Genomic DNA, 27,576 nt, shown 5'->3' on the forward strand with positions numbered 1-27,576 from the left:
TTTGACTATTCAGGTAAGCTAGATTTTCAGTGTTAATGAATTCTTGTGCTGGCAATGAGCTTGAATTGGTCAGACCAAGAATACCCTTGTGGTTGGCAGCCTGAGTTCTCATCTTTTGACTTCACTGTTATGTGATAGCAGAGGTAAGGGTTCTTATATGCCAGCTTCCTGCCCCTCATCCCCAGCCCTCCTGCAGCATTAACACCTCAGTGGCATGGGCTTCTCCTCCTACCTGTCTTATCTTGCCTACCTGCTGCAGTGACTGGAGCACAGTTGTCTGCTCTTGTGGAGACAACTGTTGTGGGGGGGGGGTGCTGTGCCCCTTTTTACACGTTTGGGATATTTCTGAACCCTGGATGTGTCTCTTCACCCCATGTTTGTAGAAATGTTTTCTTTATTTATGGCCCTTCTCTGGATTTAAAGATCCTCAGCTGAGGCCATGTTGAGAATTAGATACATTGGTGATGAGGAAATTGCAGCCTTCTGAGTCACCATCTAGTTACACTAAATTAACTTTTTACTTCAATGCACTGGCTCCTACCCCTTTCCTATCTCTCAAAGTTTGAAGCTCTTCCTTGGAATATCTTTAGTGGCTCTTCTATTTAAGAATGCTGCTTCGTGCCTTCACTTGGTTAGTTCAGGCAAGCCCGATCAAACCCAGTATCACTAGAGGCCTTGAGGTTGATCTGTGCTTACAGAGCAATCCATTGCCGCTGATATTGTTAAACTGGCACACAGCATTTTATATTTTTGGTAGATAGACTGAAATCAAGGTTTGGGGGCAAAAGGGACTGCTCTCTGTTTCTTGCCAACAAGAAACGAGCAGAACCTTGCCCTGACCTGGATAGCCCAACCAAGCCCAATCTCAGAAGCTCAGCAGGTTAGCAAATACTTGGGTGGGAGACCTCCTTGGAATACCTGAACTGGATGCAGGGGCAGGCTTTATTCAGCCACCTCTCTGAATATCCTCCATGCCCCCAGCAGGGATCAAGTCATCAGAGGTCGCCATGACTTGCAGGTGCGCACACGCACACACTCACACACACTCTCTCTCTCTCACACACACACACACACACTCACAAAATACAAAAATATACACCCCCCCAAAAGGAATGCTCCTTTGTTAGCCCTGACCTGGATAGCCCAGGCAAGTCTGATCTCAGAAGCTAAGCAAGGCCAATCCTGGCAGGTACCTGGAAAGGTGACCTCCAAGGAATGCCAGGGCACAGAGGCAAGCAATAAAAAGCCACCTTTCTGAATGTCCAAGCCCCAGTAGGGGTCTTTAGAAGACAGCCAGGACTTCCAGGTGCAAGCACATGCGTGCACACACGCACACAGTATCTCCAATGCAGTCAGTATGTGATCATATTTTAAATACATTTATAATAATATCAGTTTATCAGCTTGACTGTTCTGTGTTACGCATATATTTTGTAATTGGGTTCTTCCTCTTATTATGGAAAGTAACTGTTGAATTTCAACTGGATATTTTTTGTAATTGGTACTTGAGCTGACAGTTGTAGCTGGACAGCCCAGGCAATGTATGGGAAATAGAAATTTATATTTTCATGAGTCTATGATGTGGGGAAATTGAAGGTTTTGGAATAAGAATGAATTGCACAGTTTTGGATGTGGCTGACAGAGCTGCTATTATAACTTTTCATGCTTCATGTAGTATTGACAGGCTGAAAAAACTGGGCTAAAAGAAATAAAATGAATTTTAATAGCGATAAATGTGAAGTTCTTCATTTAGGTAAGAAAATCCAGATAGTGGATGGGGAAGACATGTCTTGGCAGCAGCTTCTGAGAAAAAGGATCTAGGGGTTTTAGTGGACTGTACATTGTATGAGTCAGCAGTGTGATGCAGTGGCTAAAAAAACCAATGCGATTTTGGACTGTATCAACAGAAGTATAGCGTCTTGATCACGTGACATGAAGGAATTGCTTTACTCTGCTCTGGTCAAACCTCATCTAGAGTACTGCGTTCAGTTCTGGCCACCAAAATTTAAGAAGGATATAAACAAGCTAGAACGTGTCCAGAGGAGGGCAACGAAGATGTTCAGGGGTCATAGACCAAGTTCTATGAAGAAAGGTTGAAGGAGCTGGGCATGTTGAGCCTGGAGAGGAGGTGGCTGAGAGGTGATATGATCACCATCTTCAAATACTTGAAGAGCTGTCATATAGAGGATGGTGCAGAGTTGTTTTCTGTTGCCCCAGAAGGTTGGACAAAAACCAGTGGGTTGAAATTAAATCAAAAGAGTTTCCAGCTCAACATTAGGAAGAACTTACCGACCATTACCACGGTTCCGCAGTGGAACGGTTTCCTTGGGAGGTGGTGGGCTCTCCTTCCTTGATATTTTTAAACAGAGGCTAGATGGCCATCAGACAGCAATGCTGATTCTATGAATTAGGCAGCTCATAAGAAGGAGGGCAGGAAGGGTTGCATCAGTGCTTAGTTCTTGTGGCCCTTTCTTGGACCATTTCGACCCGCTCGACCTAGAGGAGGTTGACAGGATCCTCTTTACTGCACGCCCAACAACTTGTGATCTGGACCCGTGCCCCTCCTGGCTAATTAAAGCTTGCCAGGAGGAGCTGAGATGTCCTATACGGGACATCATAAATAGATCTCTTTTGGAGGGTTCTTTTCCAACCCCTCTGAAAGAGGCAGTGGTCCGCCCCCTCCTGAAAAAAGCTACATCAGACCCGGCCGAATTGGCTCATTACCGGCCAGTCTCAAACTTGCCCTTTTTGGGCAAGGTTATAGAGAGGGCTGTGGCGTTGCAGTTACAGAGCTTCCTGGATGACGCTTCCACTTTGGATCCATTCCAGTCCGGCTTCCGCCCGGGCCATGGGACAGAGACGGTTCTGGTCGCCCTCATGGATGATCTCCGGCGACACCTGGACCGAGGCGGTATGGCAGTATTGCTGTTGCTAGACCTTTCGGCCGCGTTCGATATGGTCGACCACCGGCTGCTGGCCCGCCGCCTCGCCGACGCAGGGATTCAGGGGCTAGCCTTGCAATGGCTTTCCTCTTTCCTGGAGGGTCGGGGACAAAGGGTGGCAATTGGGGGGGAGCTGTCCCAGAGACACTCACTCAACTGTGGGGTGCCTCAGGGAGCAGTTCTCTCCCTGATGTTATTTAACATCTACATGCGCCCCCTTCCCCAGATTGCCCGGAGATATGGGCTGGGTTGTCACCAGTACGCGGATGACACCCAGCTCTATCTATTGATGGACGGCTGGGCTGCCGATGTTCCTATAAACCTGGACCGGGCGCTGCAAGCCGTGGCAGACTGGATCAGGTCGAGTGGGCTGAAACTGAATCCAGCGAAGACAGAGGTCCTTTGCCTAGGGCGTGGTGGTCCGGAGGGAGGGATCTCCCTTCCAGCTTTTGACGGTGCGTCACTGATACCAGTGTGCAGGGTCAGGAGCTTGGGAGTGCTACTGGAGTCTTCCTTGACAATGGAGGCCCAGATAGCAGCCACTGCCAAATCCGCCTTTTTTCACCTCAGGCGGGCGAGGCAGTTGGCTCCCTTCCTGGAGCGCAATGACCTGGCAACAGTGATCCATGCAACGGTCACCTCGAGGCTAGACTACTGTAATGCCCTCTACATTGGGCTGCCCCTGTGCCGAACCCGGAAGCTGCAGCTAGTGCAGAATGCAGCAGCCAGACTGCTATTGGGCCTACCTCGGTGGGAACATGTGCGAGCTGGGCTGCGGGAACTGCATTGGCTGCCAGTTATTTACCGAGTTCGTTACAAGGTGCTGGTTATTACCTTTAAAGCCCTATATGGCCGAGGACCTGTTTACCTTAGGGACCGCCTCTCTCCATATGTTCCCCAGAGAGCACTGTGATCCAGCTCACAAAACCTTCTGGAAGTACCTGGGCCAAAGGAGGCCAAACTAAAAATAACCAGAGAACAGGCCTTCTCTATAAAAGCACCCCAATGGTGGAACCAGCTGCCGGAAGAGGTGCGGGCCCTACGGGATATTAGCCAATTCCGTAGGGCGTGCAAAACCGCCCTCTTCCGGCTAGCCTTCCAAGATGAAACCTGAAATGAACACCATGCCATCACTAACATCAACAATTGAGTTAGCAATAAGATAAGATTATTTTAGATTGATTTTAGATTTTTATATTATGTAATTTAATGGTAATTTTAAATGGTACTGAATGTATAATTGTTTTATTGTTTAATATGGCTTTTGCCACACTCTGTAAGCCGCCCTGAGCCTACCTCGGTGGGGAGGGCGGGGTATAAATAAAATTTTATTATTATTATTATATTATTCTTACATGTCCAGGGAAATGCTGATTGAAACTTTGGGGTGAGTCAGCAATTTTTCTCCAGGCCAGTTTGACAAGGGATCCTGGAAGATTTTGCCATCTTAACATGAAGCAGGGGCCACTGGGGATGTATGTGTGTGGGGGGGATGTATTTGTGAAGTTCCTGCATATTGCAGGGGGTTGGACTAGATGACCCTGGAGGTGCTTTCTAACTTTGATTCTGTGGTTCTATTGTAGCTTGCTTGCGATTGCAGCCTATTGCCTTTAAGGTATAATAAGGGTAGACTGCATTTGGATTATTCTCATTATTACCTTTCATCGGTACTGTGACTTTAGTTTCATAACAAGATGATAATGCTAAGAACGTTATGGTTTTTGCCCCACCAGGGACCTGATCCAAAAGGCTCCAATGAATATAAATTATTTTTATTAAGCCAATAGAACATTCAACTCTCGGGCAGTTCTGGAATCTACCTGGATTGGTTTATTCAGTCCCACAGGCTGCAGGCTTTGGGCTAATAGCCAAAAGCCCTCTGGCTCTGGCGAAAGCCAGTACCTGGAACAGAAGCTCATCTTTCATCTTCTGCAGTTGGTAGACAAGTTCCCAAGATTCCCTTCCCTGCCTAAGCACCTTGTGAAGCCATATTTTTAGCTTTGGCCATGTTCTTGCAAGTCCTATTTAACATCTTTTGATTAAAAATCTAGTAACTTCACTTTGCTGTGTCTCCAGGCATCTGTTCCACTTTCTCAAGAATCTGAGAACTTCAGTTCACCTCAGTCTTTGTATCAAGCGAGCCAACAAATTTCTGAGCCATTAATGCCAAAAAAAAGTGAAACTACACCAGTAAGTAGAATACTATAGATCTGGAAAAATGTGTAAAAGAAGAAATTTTTGACTCTTGGGGTGGATGGGGTTTGCACATTCCTAGTAAACTGTTACGTAATAAAGGCCACCCAAGTAACTGCTCCTAAATATTCATTATAAAATTAGTTTACTGTGGAGGACTGCAGGCGATGTGATGCATATGCAGATTTTTCTGAGATGGAGAAACACTTGGTTCAGTAGACCATTTAAACCTTGAGATCGAGTTTTACCATGACACCAAGTTGAACTCTGTAAGGAAATCTATTTGTTAGCTTTTGCGTAGAAAGATTTAAAGAGTAGTATGGGTCTAACTCGAACATGTTTGACATAGTCAGCAGGGAATGGTGGAAATAATGAATGCACAGCAAAATTCAAACTGTAGGCAGCAGCTATTCTATTCTTTGCTATGCCCGGCTGCAGAAACTGCTGGCGTTTGCCAGTGTAGGGTTTAACAACTTAAATTGCTTCCAACTAAAATGACTATCACTGTTTGGTTCCTTTAAGGCACCTGTTCCTCTTTCAAGTGAATCGCAGATACCACTGACACAGTCGACTGCTACCATGTCACCCATGCCCCAAGCAAAAGCCTTCCAGTCTCCTCCAGCAAATAGCAGTTCCGTTACCGTGAAAGCAGCACCCTTTCAGGCTATGCAAACAGTAAGTATAAATCAGCCCAGCAAATAAGCAAATAAAATTAGATTGAAGGGCAGAACCTATCAAGCTCTGTGCTGTCCCTGGCAGATGGCAGAATGCACTCTAGATGATGAGCAGATCTCTCTAGATAGAGAATGGGTATTCTGGAAAAAATGGTGCCAGTTGCACTGATGCAGATGTATATATGAGAAGTTCTTCAGAGAAGAAATCTTTGAATAACCTTTCAAGTATCAGTAAGAATATAACAAAGCAGGAGTCAAGCATCACCTTTAAGACCAACAAAGTTTTATTCAGAATGTAAGCTTTCATGTGCTAAAAGTGCACATGCCCTCGTCTGAAGTGTGCTTTTAGCACATGAAGGCTTACATTCTGAATAAAACTTTTTTGGTCTTAAAGTGATGTTTGACTCCTGCTTTGTTCTACTGCTTCAGACCAACACGGCTGCTCACTTGGATCTATCGAGCAAGAATATAGTGGCTGTTCTTCCCCCTGCCCCCCAGGATCATGTCATTGAATTAGATTGTTGTTCTACAGCTCTGTCTGAATACACAATGAATCTCAACTTTTTTTTCTTTTTTAGCCCTGCCAGAAGTTGATTATATGTTGCTGGGAGAGTGATCCCATGTGGCTAGACAGTGGGTTGACCCGGGACGGTATGGGTTGTTATAGTGGAAGTGGAATTGGTCAGAGAGAAATATTTCTGCTCTGTAAAAGAGAGCAAACTGCAACAACCCACTGCAGCCAAAAGCTTGTGATCCATAGCAGCTGTATTTGGAAGAATGCAGGCACTGTTTCCATCACAATCTACTCTGTTACAGGTATTCAAAGTGAATGCGCCTTTGCCACCTCGTAGAGATCAGGATATAAAAGAGAATGCCCCACATCCTGCAGGATATAATCAGAACTTCTCTACAGCAAGTACCCAGACTCCACTCCAGTGTAAATTACAGCCTGCTCAAAATGCTGAACAAACCACTTTTTCTCAAGAGTCTTTGTCAAACGGTAAGGGGATCATGCATGAACATTTGCAGATTGGAGACGTGACAGGCCATCTCCCCTGGGTTATCTGCCCAGGGTTCAATGTTGCTGGGAAGCAGGTTTTTTTCCTCCTGCTTCCCCACAGCATTGTGGTGTGTTTGTACACCTCCTGGGTTTCTCTGGCTTTTCTCCAATGTTTCTCAAACTTGCTTTGCTCATATGTTTCGGTAAAGATCTCAGTAATGCCTGGATGGCTGCGTGTGGGTGGAAAAATCTGGATATTCTAATGCACATGGCAATCCTTTTCCCTGACCCCGTCCCCACGACAGCCATTTTGTCCCCCCACTACTGGGAGACTTTTCTATTTTAAATTGGCACTAGAATATTGTATACCATTGTAACAATAGGTGCAATAGTTTCTATGAATTACATTAAAAAGTTGTTTCTAGCCTCTTCCCTTGCAAAGATATAAGGGGAAAGGCTCTATCTTCTAAAGTGAAGGGGCTAGGCTTATTTTTTACATGAAAGCTGGAAATTAACAGAATATGTTACACCTATTGTTACAACTAGTGATGCGCATTCAGTATATCCAAGCCAAGCCCCCGCCCCCATACCTTACTGGTATTTTCCACGTGTTTTAAAGCTGAATGTAGATTAGAGAATCTGATTCAGCTACTGATATAGCTGAGCCTAAATAAAAGCTTATATTATTCTGCTTTTATTCGGGTGTGGAAGAGACCATGGTCTCTTACATGCCTTTCCCCCCTCCATTAAAAGCAATAGAGGATAGGGGCACCTTCTTTGGGGGCCATAGATGGACCCCTGGTTCAGTCTTTTTAAAACTGGGGGGGGGGGGTGCTGAGAAGAGGCATTAGCAGTATGCTGCAAATTTGATGCCTTTGCCTCAAAAAACAGCCCCCTCATAGCCCCAGTTACCCCCAGTTTGATTCTCTATTATACCCTATGGAGTATACCATCCCCATAGGATATAATGGAGCTGGATAAATGGAGGTTTCTCAGATATTTACCTGAATCCAATATCATACCGATATTGGGATTCAGGAATATTGGGAAATATCAATATTTTTCTGGTCTAATAGACCTGAATCCCCTAAAAACATTTTTTTCCATGCGTGCCCGTAAGGGTATACTTTACTCTAGTGCTGATTTGAAAATAAAAACAAAGAGTCCAAGAGACAAAGTGAAGATTGGGGGGGGGGGGGGGTTAACCCCTATTGGGGGGAACTAAGACAGGAATTTACAAGGAGCCCTGCTGTGGCAGGTCTGTCGCAATTAAACTTTTATCTTAAACTGCCCCAGCAATGGGGAGCACTACACAAACCCCTCCTCATAAACCACTTGCTTTGGATCCCGCTGAGAGCTGTAAAATATATAACCAAAATTATTCTGGGAATTCTTCACTGTGCACAGGGCAGGCAACTATAATAATAGCTTTGTTTCCATTTTCCCATGCCCAAGAGAAAATGGGAGACAAGATTTGTGCTATTCTTTTCAATAATTTCATTTGCAACTCATTTGGTTGGTCAGTAAAAAAAGCCATCTATGGATCCTTCTGATCCAGCCAATTACCGCCCACTTTCTAATTTGCCATTTCTGGGCAAGGTAATTAAGAAAGCAGTAGTCAGGCAACTTCAGGGCTTCTTAGAGGACACATCGGTGCTAGATCTGTTCCAATCTAGCTTCCATCCTGGCCATAGGATGGAGACTGTACTGGTTGCCTTAATGGATGATCTCCACAGAGAGCTGGATCAAGGCAGGTTGATGCTATTGTTGTCGCTAGACCTCAAGGCAGCTTTTGACACAGTCAGTTACAGTCTCCTGACTCGCTGCCTTACTGACATGGGCATACGTGGGATAGCCTTGCAGTGGCTTTCCTCTTTTCTCCACGGTTGGGGACATAGGGCGGGCCAAGGGAAGGATGTGTCTGCAAGATACTCCCTCAGGGGGCACTCCTTTCACCAGTGTTATTTAACATCTATTTGTGCCTCCTTGCCCAGTTGGCATGGAGTTATGGGCTTCGTTGTCATCAATACCTGGATGACACCTAGCTGTATCTGCTGTTGGGCGACTGGTTGGCCACTGTCCCGCAATCTCTGGATGAAGGATTGAAGGCCGTGGTAGGCTGGCTAAGAAAGAGCAGACTGAAGCTGAACCCATCAAAGAAGGAGGTTCTGTGGCTAGGGGATCGGGGCTGGAACTGGAGCTTAGATTACCAGCCCTTGACGAAGCACCCCTTACACTGGCGCAGTCTGTGAAGAATTTGGGAGAAACATTGGCTATCTCCCTCTCCAGGGAGGTCTAGGTCACACATGTTGCCAAGTGGCATTTTACCACCTTCTCCAAGCCCGGCAGTTGGCTCCTCTCCTGTATCGCTCAGACCTGGCCACAGTAATCTATGCAACGGTCATCTCCAGGTTCGACTACTGTAACTCGCTTTACACTGGCCTGCCTCCGAGTCTGACCTGGAAACTCCAGTGGGTCCAGAATGCAGTGACCTGAGTCCTGATGGGAATGCCACAGACAGCACACATTCAGCCTGTGCTGTGCGAGCTACACTGGGCTCCAGTTGAATACCGAGTCAGATTCAAGGTTTTGGTTATGACCTTCAAGGCCTTGAGCGGTTTGGGACCAACTGGTCTTGCAGATACCACCTCCTTTGCTATGTCCCTGGAAGAGCACTGTGCTCTGCTGGTGATCCCCAGCCCTAAAGAGGTCTGGCTGTCCTCGATGAGGGCCAGGGCTTTTTCGGTCGCGGCCCCGATCTGGTGGAACTCTCTGCTAGCTGACACCAGGATCCTGTGGAATCTTTTGCAATACTGCAGGACCTGTAAAGCAGAGATGTTCCCCCAGGCTTTTGAGTAAGGATGGCAACTGTTACCAAGCTGGCATCTCACTCTTCCACCTCTCCGGGTTAACCCTTCCCCTCTGTGATGAAGCAGCAGAAATCATTAAGATGCCATCAGGGAGCTTGTAAGATTTAATGTTTTAGCTGGAATGTTTTATTTTAATGTTTTATGTATTTTTTTACTATTTTTGTACATTTCCCAGAGCCTGGCTTCGGTTGGGATGGGGCATTCCATTAAATCGAAAAACAGTAATAATAGTAATAATTAATATGGGGGAATTCTCACACGTTCATTGAAAAGGAGCACTTCTTGCTGTATCAAACCTTATTTACCAGCATTATCTCTCTCCCTTTCAGCTCTTCCTTTCTCAGCCTACATCTAACATGTCTGAAACTTTGATAGGTGCCAGCCTGGCACCTATCATACTTTGTCTATTGAATTCTGAGAAACTGTAATCTGAGGACCATACTAGATTTGATGTCCTCCTTGTGGCTGCCATGAGGATGCTGATGACATTTTAAAGTGATTTAAAAGCACAGCAAAGGGGCCTGTGGCAGACTGAGGTACTCTCGCCCCCTCTCCCCCACACAGCTAACAAAAATGCCAAAACAGTTTCACCCATCCCCCCTGTGGCTCTTTCAGGACTTGAAAGGGCACAGGTGGGGAGGTGAACAAGAGCTCCACACCGTGGGCCCAAGGATGCTGTCATGTTTTAGTTTGATCCTCTTCTGAATCATAACTCCTGGATTTGAGGAAACTCCTTGGTCTTCCTTTTCTAGATTATGTTTAGAGAATTTAAATGCTGCCTCTCTAGGGTTCTACTTGAAGGTATGGCTGAAGGTGCCACTGAACCGCTCATTAAGTCTGTTTGCTTGCAGATGATACACCGTTGTAGTGAGGCATTCAATGTCCCATGCCTACAACAGGTTTTACATGGCTTGGGCCATGAGGGTGGTCCCCAAATCAGTGACTCTCTCCTTAGGAAAGCCTAGCCTGGCAAACACAGCCAATAAGGCTTCCGCAACAGTTTTTGTCTTGATGTCCCTCAGTGGTATTGCTTCCGGGAACTTTGTAGCAAAGTCCATGACGGTCAGGATATAGTTATTCCCTCACCTTGTTCTGGATATTGGACCTGCAGTGTCCACTCTTGATTTTTGCAAAGGGTTTTGTTACAAGTGGTACTGATTGCAAAAGCCCCATAGTTTTATCCTGTGCTTTGCCTAGCAGGATTTACAAAAGTCTCTGATGTTCCTCATTTTGTTTTTCATTAAATTATCAGTATCTAAAACAGGCCATTTGAGCGGCATAAAATATAGAGTTGGACAACTTATAGTGCTGTGCCGTGGATGGTAAAGGGGGTGATTCCCATTCAGATGGCTTTCTATAAGGGGGTTTGAGTCTAAGCGCAGTAGTGTTTTCCCAAAGTATTTTCTGTTAAACTTGTATCAGTCATCGATGTACATAGAATGCTAGTGTCTTGTGTTTTTTCCCTTGGGGAGTACAAAGGGAGTCCAGGAACCTAGAGAAAATGCTCCAGCTATTCAAGGGATTTCCTGAAAGCCCGAGGAATGAGGCTAAGTGTGTACTTGTGGCAGTATGAGCAGTGGCCCACTGTGTAAACTTACACTTGAATAAACTGCCCTGGCTGTCCCGGATGTGTGACCTTATTATATCTTAAGTGCAGCTGAAAGGAGAATCACATTTCCTTTACAAGAAGCATTGTGAATGCAGCCAAGCTAGTACTGATGGCTTCCAGTATTGTAGAGGGTGGGAGCTGTTCTGTTCAAGTGGGCAACACAGAAAGCAATCCTCTGAGCTGCAGAGCAACATTAAAGTACAAGTGTGACTTTTTTTCAACGATATGGTCTGAATCATGATATTTTCCCCATCTTCTTTTATCTGTTTTAACTAAGTTAATTATTTACCTTTTGTTGTGGATGGGGTAGTATAGGGTCCTCAACGTTTTTAAGCCAGTGGGCACATTTCGAATTCTGACATGGTGTGGCGGGTGCAGGCACAAAATGGCTGCTGCAGGAGACAGCCACAAAAAAGGCTTTAGTGAAGATTCTTGTGCTGTGGTGGCATCTGCTGCCAATGCAGTGTTTTAAAAAATATGCACAGCCAATCAGAAGCCTCACTGGTCAAAAGCCTCACCTGTCTCCACCCACTTTCTAAAAGCATTTGACTGGCAGCAGGAAAAATATCGGCAGATACTGTGTCAATCACAGGCTCCATGTTCAGGACCCCTGGCATAATAGATGCCTCTTGGTCTGTATTCAGGATACTTGTGTTAAATATAATCACTGTTTATATGCCTTCCTTCTCCTTCCCCCTCTTCCCCTTATTCAAGTAATCCAAGTAGTAGGGGAAGTAGAGATTCTCCTACGGTATTGGAATTTTTAAAAGAGAGAGATTCTAAAAGATTTTGGTGTGTACCTTATTGTAGAGGCTTAATAAAACCTTATGATGAATGAGTAGGTCACAGTTGATACACTTAAATATACTTCTTAACTTAAGTGAACTTAAATATACTTTTTATGTTAAGCACGCTTAAATATACCTCTTACCTTAAGCAGCTAATTACCACACTGAAGGAACAGTTCCTATAAGCAACGGCAGCCTCACCTTTTATGCTGCACAGACGACACCTTTCCCAAGACCACTGCAACCATTTGTCACAACCCGAGGGTCAGTCCGAGGCCCGCTCAGAGGTACAAGATCAGCTACCAACACATACCGCTCTTCTGGTGGCTATAAAGGTATGTCCAATAGATAAGATTTCTCCATCAGAAACATCAAGACCTAGCACCAGAATCTGTGGGTGGATTGTAGAATGGCAGCCACACTGCTTGCACACTTGAAGGTCATTTAGTATGTCAGAAGGAAATGCATCTTCAAAAAATCAAAGCGGTACAGGCTCAATGTTGAATTTTGGCAACACTTGGGAACCCTATTGCAATTCATAGGTGGAGCTTAGTAACCAAACCGATACAGAGATACAATATGAGAAAGATCTAATGGTTGCAAGAGGGGAATTTATTTTCTTGTACAGATTTCTGTGGGCTTTGAATAAGTAGTTCCCAATGAAGAGCAATCAAAAGATACCTGAAGTTGTGTGGCTCTTAAAAACGTGTACTGGATGAGTCTGCTCTAGAAGTAAAAATTTGGTAACATCCTGATCATGAACCCACATTTTAACTGAATAGTCACCATAGCTGGGCAATATATTTCATTCTTGTTTACTTACTGTATTTATAGCCCACCTTTCTCACTGAGAATCAAGGCAGATTACACAACATTAAGTTGCTAACAGTCCATACAAGGAGAACTTGGTAAAACTTGGTAGAGCTTGCTTTATCTTCTATTCCAGCAGGTTTTGAAGCCTACAGGGGATCCCCTTCAATGTCTAATGGCAGCTACAGCCAGTTGCAACTTCCTGGCAGAGATTATTCCAGTGTGCAATATCCTCAGAGGGTAAGGACTCTGCAAGTCTTTTCTTGCAAACTTGCAGCTTTTAATATTGGCATCTTTGATCCCAGATCAGAAAGAAGCCAGGAGCAAGCACTGATTTGCAAGTAATTGAGTATGAGCATTATTTCACAATTTTGCCTTTTGCCTTGAGAGAATGGTGTGCTGGAACAAGTGATTGAGGAGCGAATCATATCTCCTATTGCACCCCAGTTAACAGATACTACTGATGGGTCCCTCAGATATATTGAGATGACCGTTGTGTGTGGTTTGGAGCCTTCTGTCACCAAGCTTTCAGTCTGATGTTGGCAAAGCTTGGACTCCTTTGGAGGTGACCTAGCTTGCTCTGTATTCAGGAATAGACTCTCCACATTGGCTTCCCAAGAGTCATCTGTGGTCTAAGAACTCATGATCAAGAGCTTCCACTGAACTCTGACCAGGCAAGCCCGATCTTGTCAGATCTTGGAATCTAAGCAGGGTCAACTCTGGGAAGTACTTGGAGGGGAGTCAAGAGGGCAGGGGCAGGCTTTATTCAGCCACTTCCCTGAATATCCGCCAGGCCCCCAGTAGGGGTCAGTCACCAGAGGTCAACATGACTTTCAGGTGTAGACAGACACACACACACACAACCAAAAAGAGTTGGCACTGAAACAGGGTTCGAGGAAACAAGTGCTGAGTCTTAGGATGACATGGCAGGCACCCAACTGTCCCCATGTAGGCATGCCAATCAAACATTAGTGTCACATCTCAGTTCTTTCTTCTCTATTCCACTGAGGGGGAAGAAGTATTGAGTGACTGCATATGTAGGTGTCTGCATCCATTCAGTTTTAAGCGTAGGAAAAGGGGAGGTCAGTCCATGTCACTCTTACACTTTTGACTTACAAAATATCTGAACCGAGGTTTAAGAGCACATGGCTGTTTTGATGGAAGAATATTTTAAGGTGGCTGTACTTGCTGAATGGGAACAAATGTTTTGTCTTCCTAGGATGTAAATTACCAACAGAATTATAAGCAAGGAGGAGGCATTAACAGTGGGCGAGCAAACTCAAGAGGTAAGGATGCTTTTGGTAATGCTATAAGATATAGTGCAGTACTAGGTACTATGTACTGAGACAGGCTGCAGCTGCTTGGGTACATTTCCTTTAGGGTATTCACACCTGCTCTTCAGATAAGTAGGTTACTACAATCCAAATATATTTTTCCAGTTTCTGCAGAGGTAGATGGTGATGGAGAACTCCCTTTCTGAGGTAGCATTTGCAGCTAATTAAAACGTCCACTAGGGGGAGTCACTTCAAGTTTTTGTCCATCTTGGACTGAGGAGAGGAGGCTTCCTTAAATCTTTCCTGATTTGTGGGCATAGAAGCCCCCCCCCCACACACATATTTTTATAGAGGAGACTCAACAGCTAGCAGATTGCTTCTTATAGGCGAACAAGTGCAGCGAGTGGCTCCGCAGAAGGTTTAAACACAAAGCCTCCTAAGAAACTGTAGAGGACTGGTGAGGGGAGGGGAAGGCTGTCAGCAAAGCAACTGTTGTGCCGTTCTTGGCACAGTTACCCAGAGTTGTTCAGAGGGCACTTGCTACTACGATCACATCCTCTCCAGCGCAGTAGGCAATTCTGCTTTCTGGGCTCTGCAAGGAGGAGTTTCTTGACTGCTGCCGGGAGGAAATGTCTGGAGCTGCTCTTCTGATGCCAGAGCACTTGAGGACATTGCAGCTGTTCTGCCCAGCATGCTCAGAAGAAGCCCTTCCCACCTCCCAAGCCAGGAAGTTAGAATGTGGCTTCTGTGCTCATGGTTTGCACAAGAGGGAGTTCCCTGCTGAGAGGAGGACTGGGTGGCATGCAGGATTGGCAGGGGTGGGATTCTACTTCAGGGCACTGCTGTATCTCTTCCCACCACCACACATCTTCCTTGTCTACAACTCATGTAATTCTCTTCACTTGGAATTATGAGTAGGCAACACAGTGCTTCTCTAGGCTACACGGACTTGAGGATGCCTGTTGGAAGACATAAGGAGGAAAATGTCATTGCAGTTCCTTACATTTGGATTAAGACCATTGTAAAGCTCCTTCCAGGAGTGAAACACCTTCTGGTTAATTTTGTGAGGCTTCTGTTGGCAGGACACCTTGTCAATCAGATCTTGAGTAACTCCTGACTTATTAGGCATTACAAAATAGGTGTCTCTCTACCAAAGTTTCCTTCAGGGACAAGGTATTGCAACAAATTGGGTAGTGGAGGAGGTAGAATTCAGTCCCTTGGACTGGATTGCCAATGATGAACATCAGTGTCTTGTCTGAAAGAATGCAACTTGGATGTGCGAATTAAGGTGCTTTCTCAGGGCATCCAGTTCCATTCTGGCCAAGACCTGCATCTCCTCTGAAGAGGATTCCCCCCCCCCCCAACTTCAGTAGGGTGACTTTAGGGATGATCCTGTTCCAGTCATCTTAAGAACAGTTTCACCATCTATTCCAGTGGCATTATAGAAGTCTTACATTGGTTGGAATGTGTCTCATCTGTGGTAGACTTCCAAAACTGAGAAGATGATGCATGAAAAACTTGAACTTCTACGTGTCCTCTCCTTTGCAAGGGGAAGGGAGAATGTAGTCACCCATCACTGGATGACTTTGATAGCACTTACCATGAATGTCCCTTTTCCTGTGTTTCCTTTTGCCTTCCTCAGTAGCTCAGTGAGCTATGAATGGGAGAATGACAGTCTCGTCTGGAGATCAGTGATTAGCTTCCATAAAAACCCATTTGGATACCACCTATTTCACTTAATGTGAGGGACATTTTTTTTATTTGTTTCTCTACCTAATAAACATAACACCCAACTACGTACATGGAACAGACAAAGTAAATCATTCCAGGTTATGATTCTCGCCTAAAAAAATATTAAGGTAATACCAGTTAAGTCATGTCATATAGCAAGTTCTGTGCATACTTAAAAAAAAAAATCTTTACAGTTTCTGTGTCTTAGGTTGCAGGCAAGAAAACAGACAGGAAGAAAATTGTCCATCAGGTAGAGCTCCAGGTAGAACTCGTGGTAGAGAATACTTCAGAAGAAGGGAGTTGAGGAAAGCTGAGAGAAGCGGCAAAGAATCACAGTCCGAAAGCAATCTTGTAGCCGCCAAGATGCATCAGTTCAGTTAGTGCTAATAGTGCAGTTGATATTGGTAACTTGGTTTTCTATGCTAAATAAACAGACATATTTTTAAGATGTGTGTTGTCTTAGTGTAAGAATAACGCATATATTTTTCTGTACTAGAAGATGGCTATGGTGGGAAGTAACATGTTGTTTCTAATCTGATTTTAGAGAGCAGTGTTAATTTGCCAAGGTCAGTGAAGGGTTCACAAATGCATTTCTGTGAGTTTGGGATTTGTTTATGGTGCTTGTAGATGTAGAACAAGCCATTTTCAGACATCCTTAAATACTGACCTGCAGTATTCTTGAATGATTTCTGGAAACCTGACTGTGCTAACTTGAAGTAACTAGTTGCAATGTCCCATATGATGCTTGTCAATCCACAGTCAAGGAATACTATCAGATGTGCTGATCTTCACCATATTAAAAAAAAAAAAACACAGCCATTTCAAATGCATCTGAACTTCTGCTGTTCTTTCAGTTTAAAGAAATGCACCAGGAATATGTAAGAACTAAGAGCAAGTCTCTTAATTAGAAAGACAGTGGCTGCTGACAACTTATGACCGAAGTACTTCTAGAAAATATCTGGAATCTCCAAAGTTTGGAAAAGCAAGATTCCTTAAAAAAAAATGTACTATGGTCTCTCCCCCCCTCCTTTTAAATTAACTATTGCTCATGATCTTTGACAGCAGGATGGAGTGATTCTTCTCAGGTGAGCAGCCCAGAACGTGACAATGAGACCTTTAACAGTGGGGACTCTGGGCAGGGTGATTCCCGCAGCATCACTCCTGTTGATCTGCCAGTGACAAGCCAAGCAGCCACCATACTACCTGTTCACGTCTATCCCCTCCCACAGCAGATGCGAGTGGCTTTTTCTGCTGCTAGAACTTCTAACTTGGCTCCAGGAACTCTAGATCAGCCCATTGTCTTTGACCTGCTGTTGAACAACCTTGGCGAAACCTTCGATATCCAACTCGGTAGATTCAATTGTCCCGTGAACGGTACCTATGTCTTCATCTTCCACATGCTGAAATTGGCGGTGAATGTTCCCTTGTATGTGAATCTAATGAAAAATGAAGAGGTTCTAGTATCTGCGTATGCCAATGATGGGGCTCCAGATCACGAGACTGCTAGCAACCATGCAGTCCTCCAGCTTCTTCAAGGAGACCAGATTTGGCTGCGCCTTCACAGAGGAGCCATTTATGGAAGTAGTTGGAAATACTCTACCTTCTCAGGATACCTCCTGTATCAAGACTGAACACTGTTTACAATAATAAAGTTGCTTCAAACAGCTTGATGGAAGGTGGGAGACTAACTTTTGCACTTCATACTGGTTACTTAGACACACAACTGTCAAATAATGGGGATATGGTGTTCTGTCTTGCGATGTGAGATGGAGTTGGGTAAGCACTAATGTGGCACTTTATCAGTTGTGATGTAGCCTTGATAGTAAAGCTGTGAATGTATGTTTGCACTTATCCTTGAACTGTAATATCAGCTTACTACACTACTCATAATTTGCCTTGAGTATGGGGTATTCACAATGCCTTGTGCCTAAATAAAAACAATGAATATGCCTTAGTATTGGTGTCTATGCTAGCTGGGTAACTGTGTATGGAATGCTTGTCCCTTCTTTAAAAATTCTTTCTCTAGCGGCCAAGCCAAGAGCTGATATTAATTTTAAAAGGTAACTTTCTAAAAGATGCAGAGATGTAGAAGATTTCAATCCTAGATAACTGTCCTTGAACTTAAAAATGTATTAATAAAACACGTTGTTGGTTTTTTTGCACAGCAGCTAGGAAAACTAGTTCTAGGAAAACTTCTGGAGTGTTTTGATTTATTTGAACCTTAATCTCTGCACACAAGTTTTAAAATGGATTCCTGCTTCCACCAAGCTTCACTGACAAAAGATATGCAGTTAAAATATTAATCCTGGTATCTCTTTGTAGAGGAATCAGATCCTTATATAATATGGTGTCAGGAGGTATGGCATGCTCACTGAACAGGTTGGTTTTCCTGCTTCTGTTTCTAACTGTACAGAGTTAGTTGGGATTCAGTTTCTTTGTGTGGCTTGAAACTCTTGCCTCTTAAACTTCTGAACAAGTTTAGGCATACAGGCAACAGAAGGTAGTAGTTGAGCATATGCGATCTCTGTGTGGGACAGTGCTCCTAACAAAGTTCTCCACACTTTTAAGTTCCTCTTGTGGCCGGCTCTCTGTCCGGCAGTTAAATGACAAATGGAGGAAATCCACATTCTGTGGGTATTCATTTAGCAAATATATTTGTAAAACAAGCAGAACAAAGTTTTAGTTCTGTTTGAGAAGTTGGTCTTAAAGGGGCCATTGAACTCAGACGTTGTTCTGTTGCTTCAGACCAACATGGCTACTCACCTGAATCTATCTTTCTGTAGAACCAGCAGGCCTTGTATTCAGTAGGAGCTCACAGGAGCACAGCTCCTGAACCTTTCTGAGGGTTCTACCTCCTTCCCACCTTGCCCATAGAATAGTAGGTGCAGCAGCATAACAATCCCTAGATGAGCTCCACCACCTATTCTACAAAACGACCCCTGAAAACCTACTATTCTTGTTGCGTTTTGCTAATGTTTGGTTAGGAGATCCAGCATGTGGTAAACTGTAGCTACCTAGAGAACATCCCATCTCTTCTAATTCTGTAAAAGTGAATTTAGTCCTTAAAGCAGCTCAGTTATATCTGTCTTTAGCTTGTGAGCTTTCCTTAGACTACCATTTGGGCTTTTCCTTAGGACTATTTGCTGTTGCAGCATCTACTTGTTTCCCTGCTAAAACAAAGCCTTCTCCTTGTTAGTGTTCTGACACTAAGTCTGTTATTGTGGCATGTTCGTTTTGCTGAAACATTAATATCAAGGGTTATTTATATATTGTATTTTATTTGTTGCATTTATATCCTGCTCTTCCCACAAACGGGCTCAGGGTGGGTAACATCAGAATTTGATAAACATTAAAACCAGTTAACACAGTAGGTTCTTTAAAACAATTGGAATATATGTAAATATTACAGTATAACCTCATGAGCTGGACAGATGGAAACAGGAGTCACACCAAGCTTATATGATACTGGTACACCACATAAGCTGATGGATTGAGTGTCCACTACCTCAGCCAAAGCCCTGGTGGAACAGCTCTGTTTTCTAGGCCTGGTGGAACTGTGCTTGGGGCTCTTTAGCTTGGAGAAACGACAACTAAGATGTGACATGATAGAGGTTTACAAGAATATGCATGGGATAGAGAAGGTAGAAAAAGAAGTACTTTCCTCCCTTTCTCACAATACAAGAACTCGTGGGCACTCAATGAAATTGCTGAGTAGTCGGATTAGAATGGATAAAAGGAAGTACTTCTTCACTCAAAGGGTGATTAACACATGGAATTCACTGCCACCGGAGGTGGTGGCGGTTACAAGCATTGGCAGCTTCAAGAGGCGATTGGATAAACATATGGAGCAGAGATCCATCAGTGGCTATTAGCCACAAGGTAGAGATGGACCTCCCTGTCTCGGTGCTGGAGGGAGGACAACAGTGGGAGGGCTTCTAGTGTCCTGGTCCCACTGGTGGACCTCCTGATGGCCCCTGGGGGTTTTTGGGCCACTGTGTGACATAGGGTGTTAGACTGAATGGACCATTGGCCTGATCAAACATTTCTTATGTTCTTACCAGCACCTTGAAACTGATCTGATACTCAATTGGTAGCTAGTGCGACTGGTGGAGCATGGGCTGAATATGCACCTGCATAGGCGTTACAATCAACAGGCAAGCTGCTGCATTTTGTACCAGCTGGAGTTTCAAGGGCAAGCCTATTATTTTATACTTCCTATTAAGACACAAGTAGCTGAAACAGTGCCCTGTGCATACGCAAGGCTTAATTTGCTCTGAAGACCTTTCCAGTGCTAAGTAGATGTCTGCTGCCACTATGGAAGAAAAACTCTTGTCAAGTCTCACTTCAAAGTTGGCTTAACACTGGCATAATTTAACAAATCCTGTACTTGGGGAAACTCAGATTGGTTCAAAACACCTGTCTTCCAGATGACAAATCTGAGTTTAAACTTTGACTAAGTGTTCCTTCTAAAAGTATGGTTAGGCTTCTCCTTCCCTTATTTGGAAGTAAGGGCCAAAGTAGACATGACAGCATCCACAGGTCTGTTCTGTGAATGCCACCTCATTTTCAACGTGATTCTAAAAATGCTATGAAGGCCCCATCCTGATCATGCCTGTAATGCAGTGAACTGCAGAGCTCTTGTTCCCTTGCTCACATACCTTTTCAAGTATCAAAACAGCTGTGTGTGGGGCGGGGAGGGGGGGGGCTTGCTAACCACTTCAGCACTTGGGAAAGCACAGGTGGGAATAAGAATGTCTCATCCCATTACATCCTGGCTTGATCAGGATTACACACTGCATTTGCGGGGGGAGGTATTTTGTGTGTGTGTGTGGGGGGGTGTTCACTTGGAAGTCATGGTGACCTCTGATGACTGACCCCTACAGGGAGCATGGAGGATATTCAGAGAAGTAGTTGAACAAAGCCTGTCCCTGCCTCCCATCTGCTGGTATTCCAAGGAGGTCTCCCATCCAAGTACTTGTCAGAGCTGGCCCTGTTTAGCTTCTGAGATCTGACGAGATTGGGTTTGCCTGGGCTATCCAGGTAAGGGCCCTCACGGCATTTTAAAATTGTTTTTAAAAAGACATTCACCCAAAGGGTGATTAACATGTGGAATTCACTGCCACCGGAGATGGTGGTGGCTACAAGCATAGCCAGCTTCAAGAGGGGATTGGATAAAAATATAGAGCAGAGGTCCATCAGTGGCTATTAGCCACAGTGTGTATATAGTAGATATAGATATATATATTTTGGCCACTGTGTGGTAGAGTGTTGGACTGGATGGGCCATTGGCCTGATCCGACATGGCTTCTCTTATGTTCTTATGACATTCACATGTCAGACCTATAGATGCCATCCTATCTAGTTTGGCCCTGAGATTAAATTGGTTAAAAGGTATGCAGCTTTGTATAATCTAGAACATTTAAGTACTTAGTAATACAAAGGGAAAGATTCATCAGGTCCTGCAAACAAGAATTATTAAAGGTTAAATTGTCTCTGTAGCTAGCATAAAAAGGTGAGTTTAAGAGGTGTTTCACCTTTTATTTTAGGCCAGAGGGCGATAAATATATTTGAAGTATTGCTACTGTTTTGGGTGGTGATCAGAGTCCCAAAGGGTATTCTTGGTGAAAATCATTTTTCTTGCCAGCTGTTTTGCTCCCCCTCGCCTTGTGGCTGGATGAGGCTGTTACTCCCACCAGTGGTTCGGGGTAGGGCAGCCTTGACTTCTGGGAGAAGCTCCTCCCTGTGGACTGGCAGGGTCGCTGATCTTGTGCCATTTCTGGAGGGGAAGGGGCTTCTCACTCGGATCCCAGTCTTCAGCACTGCCTCAAGGCAGACAGACATTGTTGGCTGTGCTCTGTTTTGAGCACCGTGATTCCTACTTCCTTTTCAATCTCTTTTTAGTATTTTCCCTTTTTGGTTTCCCCCCCTTTCTTTTGTCTTCAGGGAGATCACCAGGAAGCTGGAAGAACTTAGTCCCCCCCCAGTGTCAAATTCATTAGGTGACAGAAGGAACTGGGAGTCACTGGCAGTGGCATGGATCCTTCCCTCACTTCACCCCCTGGATCTTCCAAGCCAGTGTCCAGCCCTTCAGGCCAGGCTGAGAGCCTCCCCAGTCACTCCTTCATTTGGAGCATTGGCTGCAGTACTTGGGCCCTCCCCATGGTCTCCAGAGGTTTTTTGGGCAGTCTGAATACAGTGGGCCTTAGGCTTGGATGTATTGCCAGCCGACGACAACCTTTTAAATCCTGGTATGAAGGGTCCCTAAAGGCCCTGGGTGTATTTTTTAAAGTTGTTCTTTTCCAAGTTTCCCATCTTTCCCCTCAAACTTCCCTCCTTGCCATCCCAGGCTTCCACATGGTTTGCAGCAAGGATCTGACCAGGCAGGAACCGCAACATTGGACCTCACAGGGGACAACACTCAGGCTAACCTCTTAGCCTGGAGTAAAGAGGAAATACAGAGAGGTTCGAGAAGTTATTTTTCAGGCTCTACTTTACTATAGGGAGTTCTCTAAGTCACTTAGTAGATATGGATGTCACTCTTTAACACTGCATCCTGTAGTTGCCCTATACCCAAAAGGAGATTAAGAAGCTCTCTCTTGGGCCATGATTATGAGGAATCTGACTGCTCTGATTCTTCTTCATCTAAGGAAGAGGGTGAACTATTGGATGACAAAGAATCTGTAAACACTGCTATGCAGACTCATCTTTTGCCACAGGAAGTCTTCTACAAGAAAGTGTTGCATATCCTGGAAATTCCTGTTAAAAAAGAAGTGGAAACGCCTGACCCAAGCAAACTGTCTGGTTCCACCAGAGCCTTTTCTGAAGTGGGGTCATTTCCCCTGAGGATTCCTTTCCCACTATGTTCGATAAGGTGGTTCAGACTGAATGGAACTCACTGGCCAGGCCTAAGTCAAACTAATCTCCAAATTCTACACAGTGGTGCCAGAAGCAGTGGAGCACTTTCAAGCTACTACTGGTGGAAGACTCTGTAGCTAGTCTGTGCTCCAATTCTATTTTACCTCTGGAAGCGCAGGGTTTACCCAGAGATCCCTGCAACAGAAAGACTGACCAGGTCCTGCACAAAAACTTTGACACTTCCTTAACTTCCCTCAGAGCATTCACAGGAAGCTCCCTTTTTGCCAGAGCAATCTGCGTCTGGGCTTCAGACCTCTCCGCAGCAGATAGTGATATATTCATGGACCTGAAGGATGAGCTAAAAAAGATTGCCCTTGCAGCAGCCTTCTCTTCAGATGCTTCACTGAACACAGTTCAAATGTCAGCCAGGGCTATGGCCTCAAATGTAACCACCAGATGAAATACTTGGCTTTGCAGCTGGGAAGTGGACCATTCATCCCAGGCTAGAGTGGCTAGTGTACTATTCAAGGGAGTATATCTCTTCATGGAAGGCATGGGCAGATATCTGGTGGAGGATAGATCCAGGTGGGCAGCCGTGTTGGGTCTGAAGCAATAGAACAAAGTAGGAGTCCAGTAGCACCTTTAAGACCAACAAAGTTTTATTTTATTGGTGGAGGATAAAGACAGGAAGAGGTTGCTACCTTCCCACAAGAAAAACAAGCCCAAGAAACACTTCTTTTCCTTTCATAAACCCAAGCATACCTCAGGATTTTGATAATCTAGGACTTCTAAAGGGAGATGGCAGCCCAAACAGACAGGTAGTAAAAATTAATCCTTTACTCACAACATCAGGACAGAATCCACAAGACTCCAAAGAACTCTTCAGCGTGACTATCACCAGATATAGGGTGTTGTTTTCAATTCTTGGGAGACCACGGTGAGTAGACAGGTGGGTCTGAGGCACAGTGGCAAATGGCTGTTCTCTGGAACTCTGTTCATTACCTCCCAACAGATTTATTCAAGAACCAATAAATTGCTGCCCACAGAAGCTCCTCAAGGCCATGCAACACACCTATATGAGCAATAGATCCTGTGTCAGAGGACCAAAAGAACTTGGGGGTTTATTCTGTCTTTTTCATAGTCTTAAAAAAGAATGGGGATGTGAGAGCCATTTTAGCCCTCAAACGGCTAAAAAGAGTAAGAAAGAAGTTGTTCAGGTCCATAGTATCATCCATCTAGAAAGGGGATTTTCTGACTTCAATAAATCTGTCAGCAGCCTGCGTACGTATTCCAGTTCAGAAATCACATTGAAGGTTCCCACGATTTTCACACAATGGACTCCAGTTCTGATACTGGGCTCTTTCATTTGGTCTCAAAACAGCACCAATAGTGTTCACCAAGGTCTTAGTTTTGCTAATAGTGCACCCGAGAACCCAGGGAGTGTTTCTCTTTCCATATTTGGGTAACATTGTAATCAGGTCTCCATCCCACCTTCAGGGAATGGGAAGGCTGTACATCGAACTATGTCATACTTCCAGAATCATGGATTCATAATCAACTAGGAGAAAAGCAGCTTGAGCCCACGTCAAAGGTTCTTCGCTTAGGGAATGGAGGGGAATGGTGGCTGTACATCGAACTATGTCATACTTCCAGAATCATGGGTTCATAATCAACTGGGAGAAAAGTAGCTTGAGCCCACGTCAGAGGGTTCTTCACTTAGGGGTCATAATAACACAGCTCAGGACAGTTTTCCTATCCCAGGAAAGACAGGAGAGATCCTAACTTCAATGCAGAAGCTCACATCGGCCCCCAGTTGAGGTGATGCTTCTAGCGAAGCTTCTTGAGATGATGGTATCCTGTCAGGATGTCATCCTGTGGTCCAGGTTTCATGCTTGCTCGCTCCAGGATGTTATAGGCAACAGGCTGTTCAAGCTAGTTCAGCTACCTGGATCCTTGATTCAAGAGCTATAATGGTGGACAATATCTTCCAGGTTTCTGGAGGGGACTCTGTTATGGAAAACAAGAGGAGGATGGCACCAGATGCCAGCCTCACTAGTGAGGGGCTCGTCTCACAAGGAAGGATGGCTCAAGACACCTGATCTTGGGAAGAGTTTCACAAAGCATCAACCTTTTGGAGTTCAGAGCAATAAGACTAGGGTTGTCGTCCTTTCAGGATCTCCTAGCAGGCAGCATGTGATAGTTCATACAGACAACATGACAGCCAGATCCTATGTCAACCGACAGGGAGGTACCAAATACAGGACCCTCAGTGCAGAGGCAAAACTGATTATGCAACAACAGAGTTACATCTGAGATCAATGGAGGCTGTTCGCATGACAGAATAGAACAACACACTGGTGGCTTGGCTGAGTTGGAGGGATCTAAATCGAGCAGAATGGACGCTGAACAAGGCAACCTTCCAGCAGATATGCCACAAGTTCAGCAAGTTGGAAGCAGACCTCCTTGCAACACCAGAGCTAAGCTGTCAAGGTCCACTTCCTGTCTCAAGGACAAGGTTCCTGTGAATCATAGAGGTAGACCCACTAAGTTGTGACTGGCTGAATCAGCTACTGTATGTCTTTCCTCCCTGTTACTGTTAATCCACAAGGTGATCCAGAGAGTCATAGACCTCAAAGCGGAAGTAGTGCTAGTGGCCCCATATTGGTCAAAGGAAGTCATGCTTTTCTATGTCTCAGAAGTAGAGTCTGCCCCACTTGGACTACTGGAGAATGGAAAATTTGTCTCACCATGAAATCTTTATTCTCAGTGGTCCGGCAGTCTCTTCACACCTGAGGGTAGAATTCCTGATCTGGACCTTGGAATAGAGAGGGTATGCTATATGCTCTTTGAACCTAGGGCTTCCTCACTCTGTTTCTGTCCTTCCACTTCCTGGCAAGCCTCTCTGGGAGTTGTTTTGAAGCTCTGTTTGTGCTTCTGCACTGTTATGTTGTGTTTTCTCAACTGTTAGTTGGTGATTCTTCTTGGTTTTGTATAAGTATTTGGGAGATGGAATGATACTGCTTTGGGCTAGACCGGGATCCAAGTAAGAAGTCCTTCCCCTCAGCACAAGAACAGTGACTCTGCCTGTCTATAGGGGGGGGCATTTCCCAGAGGTTGAGACTGCCTCCTTCCTGGGCCACTGAGAAGTCTACCACACTGACTCTGGAGCTGCAGGTAGCTCAGTTAAGGAGACTGTCTTCTCCTCACCTAATGCTGATGAATGTGCTGAAGTGCTGTCTTGAACCCACAAGCAGCAAGCTGTTGATAGGAGAAGGTCCAAGACAGTAATCAAGAGGGTCACAGCCAGTCTCTTCATTGTGAATGGTGCACATGGATTGAAAAGGTAACTAATAAAAGTAAGGCTAAGCAAGTGGGTTGCAGGGAGTTAACTGGAAAGAAGTCAGCTAAACCCAGGTCCTGCTGGGGTTGTTCGGCCTGTCTTGCTGCAGTCTTATGGTCTTCAGAAGATTCATTGCAGACAACGCCCTTCTCTCTCACCCCTGACATCTGACATACCCAGGGCCTTTTTTTACTGAGGAAAAGTGGTAGAACAGAGTTCTAGAACCTCTTTGTGGAAACAAAATTCTCAAGAAATGTTTAAAAGTTCACGAGGAGCACCTGTGTGTTTCTCCTTCATTTCCCTCTTCAGAGTTCCAGCACCTCTTTTCCCAGAAAAAAAGTCCTGAATGGACCCATTTAGCTCTGGCAGCTACTGGGGAGAGGGAGGTAGCCATCATAGTCCAGCCAGCACTCCCTTTATCCAGGGGGTTTCTTCCAATAATATGAGAGAACCCCACAGGTCTTATCAGATGGAAGAAGGAAGTAATTTCCCCACTGTAAAAGCTCTCCAATGAAGAATTTCTCCTCTGCCCCAGCAAAGGCAGTTGGGATCTTAGCATGTGGCAATGAACAGCCTAACCCAAAGTTGCTTATTGTCCCCTCAGGTGTTCAGTGGCACAGGAATCTATATTCCAAGGACTGGACTAGTTGTGAAAGATCTTAGTTTGTGAATGGGGGCTGCTATCTTGAGAGTTGTCATCTTGCCTATCTGATAAAGGATTCAGGGTGACAGCCCACATTTTTTTAAAAAAAAGCCTTTAGTTTATGGTGCCACTTCTTGTACTTACAGTGGGAGCTGCTCTCTTACCCCTTTCAAGGAACAAGAGGATAAAAGATGGGGCTAACCTCACAAGGCTTCCGCACCTGCCTTAGTCATGCCAGCCTTATTTCTCTTAGCCTTTTACTCTACAGCCGAGAAAAGGTCCACCGATGATGGACTCCACTGCTTTGTTTCTCTCAGGTGCAAAAAACCTGTCTGTTCTCTTCTGTTTAGCTGGTTACTAGTCTGTAAAAAGTTGTGCTTCTACCATTGAAAGATATGTGAAAGTCCAAGCATATATTTAGAACTTCTCAATGTTGATATTCTCAAGCAATTCCATAGCAGTGGTGGGACAGAAGTGCTGACTTGTACTTTTGCCCATCTAGTTTAACTGCTCTGTCTGCCAGTTCCCCCTAGGGTGCCTGCTACATGGATTATTTCACTCTGATTTGGACTCCTTATTGCAACAGATTATCTCTGAGCTCCCACACAGCATTGCTGCCCATCTATCGTTTTTCTGCGGTTTCCCCTTTACTTTCTCAAACCACTTTTTATCAAGTGTACTGTGTAGAATGTAAGCTGTGTTCCAAAAGGTCCCCCCCACTTTGGTGCCATTTCTCTAGTGCATTCCCTCCCCTGCACCACTGGAGGCATTTTAAAAATCAGCGATAGGTAAAGTGAAGGTAATGGTAGCCCCGTGTGCAAGTATCAAATCATTACCTATGGGGTGA

At 44.8% G+C, this 27,576-nt stretch overlaps 1 protein-coding gene across 5 annotated transcripts in view; it reads left to right on the forward strand.

Annotated features, from left to right (window-relative positions):
• CAPRIN2 (caprin family member 2) overlaps nucleotides 1–17,845 on the forward strand; it is a 55,933-nt gene extending 38,088 nt beyond the window's left edge. For 2 of the 5 annotated variants that reach the window (XM_060245723.1, XM_060245728.1), the window contains 7 exons: nucleotides 5,019–5,132; nucleotides 5,658–5,810; nucleotides 6,626–6,809; nucleotides 12,226–12,411; nucleotides 13,023–13,126; nucleotides 14,106–14,172; nucleotides 16,954–17,845. In XM_060245723.1, coding sequence (XP_060101706.1) covers nucleotides 5,019–5,132; nucleotides 5,658–5,810; nucleotides 6,626–6,809; nucleotides 12,226–12,411; nucleotides 13,023–13,126; nucleotides 14,106–14,172; nucleotides 16,954–17,522 — 1,377 coding nt within the window. In that variant the 3' untranslated portion in view covers nucleotides 17,523–17,845. The remainder of the gene's footprint in view (nucleotides 1–5,018; nucleotides 5,133–5,657; nucleotides 5,811–6,625; nucleotides 6,810–12,225; nucleotides 12,412–13,022; nucleotides 13,127–14,105; nucleotides 14,173–16,953) is intronic. The other 3 variants (XM_060245726.1, XM_060245727.1, XM_060245724.1) reach the window with 3 other exon arrangements.
• Nucleotides 17,846–27,576: the final 9,731 nt, after the last annotated feature.

This window comes from Heteronotia binoei, chromosome 8 (genome assembly GCF_032191835.1).
Source record: "Heteronotia binoei isolate CCM8104 ecotype False Entrance Well chromosome 8, APGP_CSIRO_Hbin_v1, whole genome shotgun sequence".
Taxonomy (NCBI): Eukaryota; Metazoa; Chordata; class Lepidosauria; order Squamata; family Gekkonidae; genus Heteronotia; species Heteronotia binoei.